Here is a 10,451-nt window from a genome sequence, read left to right as displayed (position 1 = left end):
CCTTAGAAGCAACAGCCAAGAGAGCTATACTGAACGGAGACGTGCGCACCTACTAGCCTCCCAACACGAGTGCGGCAGCCGCGCGTATTGCCCAAGCGTGCTTCCGGTCCCCGTGGCGCTGTAACGCATGGAGCGCCCCCACCCCGAAACTCCCCCGCCCTGCCGACGGGTATGCAACACAATAGGGTCATCCTTCCGAAACATTGCCTTTTCCGGTCAGCGATGATCCGCCAACGGGCGCGCAACTACTTTTCGTCGTTTCTCATACTCCTTACGGGAACGCGTATACCTGCAGAGTTTATGCTTTACTCAACACATTCGCGCGCTGCGCAACAACGAATACCTTGCGTGTTGTTCTGCGCTGTGTACCACAGAGTTCTCGTTTGAGACCCTGCACAGAGTATGGCCGCGTTTTAATAGCGTTTTTTTCTCCATTACAGAAAAGAACCCCCCCGTGACGACACTAGTCCAGCTTCTGCGCAGAAGAAAAAAAAAAGAGTAGAACACTTGCATTTCACTGCCGTCTGCAAATTAGTCTTGAAGGAATGGGCAAGGTAGATAATGTTTCGTAGAGATAAAATTTGTCTTTACAGCATACAAAAGCCATGTGACATCGATTTCAAGAAGGGTCACTCTTAAGAAAAAGCGAGATGTTAGCCTCGTAAATACCTGAAAGGCTACTCCAATTAAGCAAGGCATAATAAAGTGCATAGAGATATATGCTCAAAAAAGTCGCTGACACTCACATGATAATTTCACATGAAGCTTGTACATCAGCCCCCAAGAAGTGAGAATAAGCCTCTAGTTTTTCACTGGCGTGAACTTGTGCGGGCAGAGAAATCGCCCACACAAGTGAACTACGATTCACGCGAATGTGTATGCACGGTAATATGTTTCGAGCCGTAAGCCACCCGTAATCAATCCCAGTTACTCCCTCGGGCGCCGTTCAATCGTTTCATACTAGTGAATGGAGCACTGTTCAAGTGCAAGCGATTTTTTTAGAAATATTCGACAACCTTTTAAGAAAGCAATCGTACACCTCAACATGCTTCAATGCGCGCACAGCGCAGAAAGTCCGCAGGCAGTTCATCATAAAAGTGTTCGGATCATCAAGTGGTTAATGCCATACTACAAGAGCAAAGTGGAAGTTTGGACTACTTGGTAAGTCATGATTTGGAGGGGGGCGTAGCGCCAGAGAAATAAAGACATGTGTCCTTGTCCCTGTTGCCCCATCATGTCTTTGTTTCTCTCGCGCTAAGTCCCCTTCAAGTCATACTCCATTCCTGCGCGGCTTTTGCAAGAACGCACAGCATTCAAACGCATCACTATCAGCAATCTTGATTCACGGCCATTTACTCATAGTCATCAAATGTCTCCTATACTGTGAGAGAAAGGAAAACAAGAACACCGGGCATGATTCGCCTCGCGGCATATATTGCGTCTGTGCGCGCCAAAATCCACTACTAAATAAGTTTGGCGTTGTTTACCGCCATCGCACCTATCGCAGTACTTTTATTTACAGCTGCTCTTACCCTCTCCTCTTGGCTCATTTAGAAACTTGGCATGAAATTCCGCAGGTGTGCAACATTTGCATTCCCTCGAGCGCTGAAAGCTTCCTATGAAGGCAGTATATGAAGTACTTCCTCTTCTGAGATGACGCTGTCATCGACTGATTGTGCCTGTCTCGGGTGACGAATGAGGGTTGGGGCAAACAGACTTTTTCTGCATGGTCGACACTAGACGGCTGTAGAAGACATCCCTGTTTGAACGGCCGTAAGCGACAGATGCTTCTTTGTCCGAGTGTAAATGGATCAAACCAAAGCGTCATAACTGACCCTGAAAATGAAATTTTGATTTTCTACTACGCACTGCACGATCGTTGTGATCATAAATCAAATAAAGCCTGCTACGCGGCAAATATCTTTTCAGTGATTTTGTTAATTACCTTGAGACACTGAGAATGACCATTGCTAATTTTATCACTTCGACACTCCTTTCGATTACCTGCCACTGCGATTGCTTTTCTCTTCCATGAAGCTCCCTCAGCCACTTTAATAAGCCGCAGGTTGTCTCTCTCGTGTTGGAGACATTATGAAAACGTCCCGCCCATCCTCTCCGTAGTTAACATCAGCAACTTGCGTTTGCTCACCAGCTGCCGAATTTCGTCAGTTCTTTTTCAGTCATTTTCTTCAGTCTCCATACTTCGGCCCACTATTGACTACAAGAAGGATGCATTGCTAACAAACCTTCTTGCTTACTATACGATCATAAATGTAGCTGCGCGCCACTCTTGTCATCGCGTACTAGGAGTTACACTCCGTTGTGCGAAGCGTACAATATGCGCTAGGATAAGTTTCCGGCGCCTCTTTAGCGAAAACGTTACGTCACTTGTTCCCTGCCGCAGTTGCTCGCCAAGAACCAGGCGGCCTGACAGTGTAAGCGTTCTTGTCGCATAACATTCTCGAGTAACTCCATCCCGCATCTGCCGGGCACCTAGTATAGAGACATCAGCATGCATGACATGATGCAATATGCAGCGCTGAAACATTGTAGCCCGCGCGTGTCTGCATGCGCACAGGCGTGTAGTGCAAATATGCTGTGCGCCCCGCAACTGGAGCTAGAAGAATTGCTCCTAAGCTACGTCTGAACTGGTAAAGAAGTCATTCATTCCGATTAAAGTTCTCTCCTCGAGCCCCTCACTTAAACGTTTCCTTGATCGTTACTTCGTACCTGCAGTGCCGCAATGGCTTTCACGAGGTGGCAGCCGGCGTACAGAAAATCAGGCCATCTAACCATTACTTCCGATTATTCTCAGCAATCGTCGTGTAACTGATCTGCATGGCTTACTCGTTGGTTCATTTGTTTTGTTTTCCTTTTCTTCCCATCGCAAATCTCCCTCCGTCATTACGTATTCATTCACCGACACCTTTTGTGCCTCGCACGATGACGGAGCGTCGTCGGGCGGAGCGGCGCTGCCTGTCAGCCCCGTGGAAGCCGAAGTTGTCGAAAGTGTAACGGATCACCAGTGATGACGGCCTTTAATCGGGACCGGGCTTCGGACGCCTTCCAGTCACATAGGCGGGTGAGTAGAACTCTTGCGTGGCGTCGGCGTGGGCTTTTATTGTTATGCTCAGCGTATAGCGTTTCATGCAGTGTACAGCGGATGCCTTGGCTGATAACGCGCGTGCGACTAACTCGAAATTGATCGCAGTAGAAGTGTGCCGCCTTTTTCCTGCTGAGAGGAACGCATACGGAATGAGACGCAGTAAGGTTTAATGCCTTATGATAAATTGCGATCACCGACGCGGTTAGCGAGCACCAAGTTGAGAATACGTGAGAGTCTTTAATGCGTGCTTGATTGCAGACTTCGGCTAGGAAGCCGATCTGCCGACGCCTTTCGCATTTCAAACAAATAGCTCTAATTTGCATTCATAGATCGCTGGGAGTCCTCATACCACTCCTGGCGCTGTGGTGCAGAAGTTAAGCGATGCGCCACCGCCCTGCGGTGACAGGTGCTGCCACTTGCGGGCCTGCGCGACCTAGGTTGCTCTTCCCGAGCATCCTCTCACGACCAGTCATTAATTTCATTGCCACCTGCCACTGTTGTCAGTTTTCTCAGAATCAGTGGGCAGATTGTGATGACTTCACGAGGTCACGTGACCTACGTGGCCCGCCCTTGCTGCTTCTCCGGGGATTTTCAGTCACAACGCCTACGCCGATGACTTTCTGCAGAATGGGAGCCTGTACGCTATCTCGTTAAAAGCTTGAAGCGGTCACAAACTGCTTGGGCACGCCACATGTGGCGTGCTCGAGGCTGTAGAGCATGTTTCAGTGGCGTGCCCAGCATATGCACGATATAGACTCAGTTAGCATCTAATTTGCAGTCGTTTGACAGCAGGCCCCTCTCGGAGGATTTGATCTAAAGGCGCTTGGCCAGAGAGTTCGAAAACTGTACAGGCAACGCGGGCGCTCTCTCGCTTTTTTTAAACGACACGGGCCTTGACTCGCGTTTGTAATGTTAGAAAGTGTGTCTCGTCTTTTTTCATCTGCCTTCTCCCATCATCATCATTGTCATCATCCCGCGTCGCGACCCTCTTTTTCCTCCTCTTCCCCTTCCCCAGTGCAGAGTAATAATAATAATAATTGGTTTTTTGGGGGGAAAGGAAATGGCGCAGTATCTGTCTCATATATCGTTGGACACCTGAACCGCGCCGTAAGGGAAGGGATGAAGGAGGGAGTGAAAGAAGAAAGAAATGTGGAGGGCTCCGGCATAATTTCGACCACCTGGGGATCTTTAACGTGCACTGACATTGCACAGCACACGTGCGCCTTAGCGTTTTTCCTCCATAAAAACGCAGCCGCCGCGGTCGGGTTCGAACCCGGGAACTCCGGATCAGTAGTCGAGCGCCCTAACCACTGAGCCACCGCGGCAGGGCAGATATTCATTTTTCCGGCAAATCTCTCTGCTTTTCTCGTCGATAAACCCTCTCCGTATTATGAGGTTTATTTCGCCGTGTTGATTTCCCATTTATATGTAAGCGTAAGACAGCGGCGTTTTTGCACATGTGAGTCACTGCGCAACCTACCAGCTGTTCCTACTAAAGGTGCATTTCAATGGCGCTCAGTCCGCGCAGTCAGTGCGAGACGTTGACGTAGCACGCGAACCGGGACATTCAGGCAGCGCGTAAATATTCGAGCCAGCGTGGCGTGCCTAATCTGTGCAGCAGGTAAGGCTGCTGCACTAATTGCCAGGAGAGCGCGCCATTACCGCGAGAGAGCGTAAAGAGTTGCGTAGTCTCATTTGCTGCTCGGTCAGCGCGGCTGAGTTCACCGTTGCCAAGCTTGGTTGGTTGCGCGTGCGGGTAGCTCAAAGCGGCCAGCACTTGCAGCAGGTGCGGCAGCGTTACCTCCTTCCGGTGACGCAAGAACTCAAGCAGACAGGGCTGCGGCAGCTCGCCGAGCGCTTCACAGCAGCACGGAGGGTTGCAGAGGCGTAAATACTCTTAATAGTGCACGCTGATGAAGGCGCGACTTCTGGTGTTGCTACTAGGTTTCCACATTGTGCTGTGTGATATCAGAAGTCGTAGTACAGACTACTCTTGTAATCGCAAGTTCCAAAAGGATTTGTCTGGTGAAAAAAATTAAGATACGCGTGATTTTCCTATGTAACATTTCACACTTTGAGGAAGAAAGGAGGCGGTCACACCTCTTCTACTATAGGGGCGTCGCGTGCAAAGCTTCTCTTTGAGTACGCTAGCAAAGCCAGAAGGAGGACAGCGATCTTCAAATACGAAGAAATCACGTTGGGAAACAGAAGCCGTGGAAGGGATGCTTGAAAATCTCGTTAATGGGTTGGCACATTGCCGTTTAAAGGCAAGATCAGCGATGCAGATTTGCTATTCTCGGCTCGGAAGGGAGACGAAAAAAATGTCTAAGCAGAAAGATGTGAACTGTTTACGCTAAAAGCCATATCTGGGGCGCCCTGCACTCACCCTCTACAAAGACAGAGATGAAGATAATTGTGTGCTTTAAGGAAGTATCTTAACGGAAATGAATAAATGGGTTGGATGGGAAAGACTTACTTGCTATAGCGTTCCCAATGTGAGCCGGAATTCACACCGTATTGTTAGTTTCGGTACCCACTGTAATGCTTGGTTCTATTTATCGAGCTTTCGAGTTCTTATAGGGAATCCTTATATTTGTATCTTAACCTGATCGTAACGGGCGCATGTGCCGCGGGCGTTCAGAGGAAGAAGTGCAGAATTTTCGAGAAGAAGAAGACACCCTCTAACCCGCAGCCATGCAGGGCGCACTGTCCCAACGCGAGTCCACCGTGAAGGCTCAAAATCTCCCGAGACCTCCCGGTGGCCGCGTACCGGAAACCAACGCCGCCGAGCTGCTCCCTTTCGGCCACGGTCGTTACCAAGTGGTCTGCCTGCTCAACAGCGTCCTCGCGGGAGCCACGCTCTTCTACCACCTGTTCACGGTGCGACTGACGACGCAGGTCATGGACCACTGGTGCCGACCCCCGGACGCCTTCGCCAACCTGAGCGCCGCCGAGTGGAAGGAGCTGGCCATTCCGCTCGAGGAGGACGGCAGCCGCAGCCGGTGCACCAGGCGCGACCCTCCGGACGCCGGCGACGACGCGAACGTCCTGCGCTGCCGCGAGTGGGACTTCGACTACTCCTACCACGGCTACAACGTCGTGAGCGAGTGGCAACTGGTCTGCGAGCGCAGCTGGCTCCTGGTGGTGTCCTACTACATCTACTTCACCAGCTCGGTCATCTGGCTGCCGGTGCTCGGAAGAGCGGCGGATCGCGTCGGTCGCAAGATAGTCGTGACCCTGTCGGCGCCTCCTTTGATCATCTCGAGCTTCGGAAGCGTCCTAACTCGCTCGTTCCTCTTTTTCTCGACCATGCGACTGGTCATGTCGGCAACCACTGCCGCGCTAGCCGTCGTCCTATTGGTCGTTCTATACGAAGCGACCGAGAGCAGTCACAGGGCAACCTTCTGCATCGGCTCGCTGGCCCTCTCGTTCATGTGCTCCATTGTGCCATTTTTGATCGTCGCACATCTCCAGCTGGACTGGCAAACGTGCTACTTGGTCCTCATGGTGCCGACGTCTCTGCACGTAGCCTTATTCTACACGGTGGACGAATCATACCGGTGGCTGATGGCTACGTGGCATACCAAAGCGGCAGAGCGCGTGGCTCTGAGGGCCGCCCAAATGAACGACGCTTCGCTCGACCACTGCTGGGCCGCAATGGGCAAGGCTGTAGAAGTCTTGCCGGTGCACGACGTCAACGGCGATACGGCGGTGAAACGCCAAAGAGCCTCCTCAATCTTCTCGAAGGAGCTGATCGGGCGCTCCCTGCTCTTAAGCTACATTTGGTCAACTTTCAACTTCGCCTACACGCTGACGATCCTGAGCGGCGCGTTTCCCTTGAATGCGGCAGCCTCATTAGTTGGAGCGAGCTTCATACTACCATTGTTCGCTGTCTGCTACTGGGCGGTATGCCACGTAGGCGTCAAGGCGACCTTCTCTGCCTGCTCGCTTGTGATCAGCGTCGCGTCGCTTCTGCTAGCTGGCACGCACGCGGCGCTCGAAGGAACATTCCTGGCCACCGCCCTTGTCCTGTCCCTGCGTGTCGCGATCACTGTCAACGTGTCGCTCTGCCTCTACCTGCCCCTCCTGTGCTACCCGACCAAGGCAAGGTGCGTGGGAGCAAGGCTTCACTCACTTTTCCTAGTCTTCGTTACGAACACTATTCAACGAAAAATTAAAATGTTAAGGCTGCAGATAACTGCAATATTCCAGGAAGTCTGGTTTAATTTTAGCCAGGTTCTAGTATTGGGACATTGCAAGGACAACTGCAACTTTGGGTGATAACAGGCGTCTAGAGGGCCCACGTGCAATCGTCCACATACCTGTCTAGAGCACTCGAGCCTCGTGCCGTCTGCGCTCCGCAGCGCGCAGTGACGTCTAGCTGCAGCGCCTGGTTCGAGATAGCGCATCTTTGAGCATCTGAGCATCAGACATGCACTACCTCGAACGAGGCGCTGCCACTAGACGTCACTCTGCGCGCTGCGGAGCGCAGACGGCACGGGGCTCGAGGGCTCTAGACAGGTATGTGGACGACTGTATTGTTCACTCTAAGCAAGCAACTTAGCAGGTTGCCTTAGACATTTTCCTGGCCACGGTTAAATCATTTATAAATCGATGTTATGACAATGATTGGGATACAACCGTACACGTGACCAGGAGTATTGTGTCGTATCTTAACCGTGGACTGGTCTGCCATTCTTCTCTATTCTTATGATAACTGGTGTAAATTCGCTAAGACTGAAATTGAGACCTGGGTTTTGCATCCACGCAGCTAGTATAAATAAGAAAAGCGACACTATAGCCGCATTTACATTTTTTTGGGTGAATCGTAATCAGAATAATTCTTTATTAACGGTGGAATCCGTATGTGCAGCATATTACAAAGAATATATATTTATATGCTATATCTTTTTCTTTCTATGTAAAATTTTTCACTGGTTGTCTGAAATACTTTTCTTTTTGCGAACGCACTCGCCTCTCCGTGCATTTTATGTGTATTCGCTGCATGCTGAGACTGCGTTATTCAGATGTGTTTGCGGCAGTGTTTAGAGCACAGATACCAGCACTGCACATGCACGCTCAGTTAGCCGTGCTCAAAAGAGAGACGAATCCATTCACACTGTAGAAATAGCTAGTTTCAAATCAATCTTAGCGCTCTCAAGCAAAGCAGTCGTTTTTGGATATGGAAATATGTCCTGTGCGCAGGGCATATCCATTTTCCAGGAAAATGTAAGGAGCTCGCTTCATGTGAGTAGCTTTCGTACAATGGCGGGATTTAGATGCAGATATAGTTCGTCGCATCTGAGCTGGCTTTCAAGCGCGACCCGATGTATATTTACCCACACGTCCGCAATGTTCAAACTGAAAGTAATCTGCATTGCCTGAAAATAACTGAACATTTCTTTAACCCTTGTGCTCGTTTGCAACTTTGTGCAAAAAGAAAACGGTTCGAAAACAGCCCAGGAAACAATAACCTTATAATTGTTATTGGCATTTTAAATCTAATATAAATCTAATAAATCTATTGGTATTCTAAATCTAATAAACAGCAGCCATACATCTGCGCACCGCCATCACGCACGTCTCACCACATTGGTCCTCCGATTAAAGTTTCACGCCAACGTGCCCAACTTCAAAGTCATTTTTCCTCCGAACAGCATGAAATTGCAGCCATCACCTGTCCAGCAACCTTCCTACCAAAAGTTACATCCCTCCTGTCATCGCGAAAAAAAAAATGTTTTGCCTTCTCATGTTAACCCCACCTCTTACGTAAAACCCCCAACAGGGGGGTCTTTAAGGAAATAAAAATGAAATAAAATAAAATCTGCTGTTCAAAGCTCATTTGCTTAAGCCGCACGCTACGTTATGGCGCTATACAAATGAAGTATCTGTGTACCAGCTTTCGTGAAGGTGCAGAACGCGGATGCAATGAAGCGCGGCTGATGAAAACGCGTTCAATATCGCTTTCCCCTGTGTCATGCCCTTCTGTCTCAGAATGCTCTCAAAAAGTGCGTCGTTCCGAGCAGGTGCATGGGACTGAGCTTCAGCTTCGCCGTGGGTCGACTGGTGGGAAACACGGGGGAGCTCCTCATGCGCCACTACGCGCCGGACCAACTGCTGGAACTCGGCGCGGCCATCCAGGGCGCCCTCTTGGCGCTGGCCGCGGTGGCCACCCAGTTCCTGCCGGACCTGTCGGCCGAAGAGCGCTGCGCCAAAGCTCCCTCGACGCAGTCCTCGAGGAAGGAAGGGTTCATCGCTCTGCAGAACACGCTTGTGCCTCTGCCCAAGGGGCCCGTGAGGCGCCACAAGCAGTAAAGAGCGGAGGGAAGAGGGCGCTGCGAGCGCGGGGAGCCGCACCTGCTGTTGTTCCCCAAGCATGTAGACCAGACACTGCCGAGCGGGTCAAATGAACTCCGCATTCAGCGCGATACATTTTGTGAATTCTGCATCGATGTTGTCCCGAAACTGGCCATTTAATTACTCGGTCCCAGGGAAACCCGCATAAAGGCTTCTAGCGGCGTCCCACGACAGGCTGTGTTCGTCTGTTTCACGAGTCAGTAAATCAAATATACTGATTGTAAAACACGCTTTTTTTAGTTGTCTGGGACGTAGTTTACGTTAAAGCTGCATAATACACTTGTTGCCGATTTTTTTTTTAATACAAGTGACTTCCGCGCCAACAGAACCTACTGATGAAAGCCTCCTTGTTGCTTTGCCGGCTAAGATTATTTTGTGAACTATGATTTCAGGTCTTGGTACCGTCATCTTTGTACTTCTGGCAGGTGGTTAATTATAACGTAGATGACTAGAAACCTGCAGGGCTTCTATGCCATCGACGCCCAATCGACGCCATTCCATTACCCTTCACTTGCTCCCTCTCTTGTTTGCCTCAATATATTTATTCACTGAGATACTGTTTCTTGCGCATCAGGTTCAGCACGTAGTGCGTAAGGCAGACAGCGGGCAGATAACACTCTTAGTTTGGCGTCTTACAAGCTTTGAAATTGGTTTTCGTGTTTCTGGAGTTTGGTGTTATCTATACTGACTACCAAGCTCATGCGTGCGGTTACGTAAAGGCGCAAGGAATACACCTGAAAACTTTCTTGTAAATTCAACTGAGACATGAATAATGAGCTCAGTTTGGCGTATTTTTTAAATTTAATTTCAAATCTCGAGCACACACACAAGAAACTGGAAGAGGGTAAGACACAGCCTGGATTGACCGCTAGAAGGGGCACAGGGCAAGGATATAGCTAAAGGCCACAAAACATAGAAAACTATATACGAAGCGCACAGCCCAAAGCATAGCCTAGAAATGCCGCGCTCTTCGTTTGTAAAAACAATA

The 10,451-nt window shown here is 49.9% G+C and overlaps 1 protein-coding gene across 1 annotated transcript; it reads left to right on the top strand.

Moving 5' to 3' along the window:
- The first annotated feature begins 5,800 nt into the window (after positions 1-5,800).
- Positions 5,801-9,590, top strand: LOC144124350 (solute carrier family 22 member 7-like). The gene is made up of 2 exons (XM_077656982.1): positions 5,801-7,215; positions 9,133-9,590. Exons 1-2 carry the CDS (start codon positions 5,801-5,803, stop codon positions 9,419-9,421), a joined length of 1,704 nt encoding a protein of 567 aa, XP_077513108.1. The 3' UTR covers positions 9,422-9,590.
- The last annotated feature ends 861 nt before the right edge of the window (positions 9,591-10,451 follow it).

This window comes from Amblyomma americanum, chromosome 3 (genome assembly GCF_052857255.1).
Source record: "Amblyomma americanum isolate KBUSLIRL-KWMA chromosome 3, ASM5285725v1, whole genome shotgun sequence".
Taxonomy (NCBI): Eukaryota; Metazoa; Arthropoda; class Arachnida; order Ixodida; family Ixodidae; genus Amblyomma; species Amblyomma americanum.
Note: the sequence above shows the minus strand (reverse complement) of the source record. Positions and strands in the feature narration are given on the sequence as shown.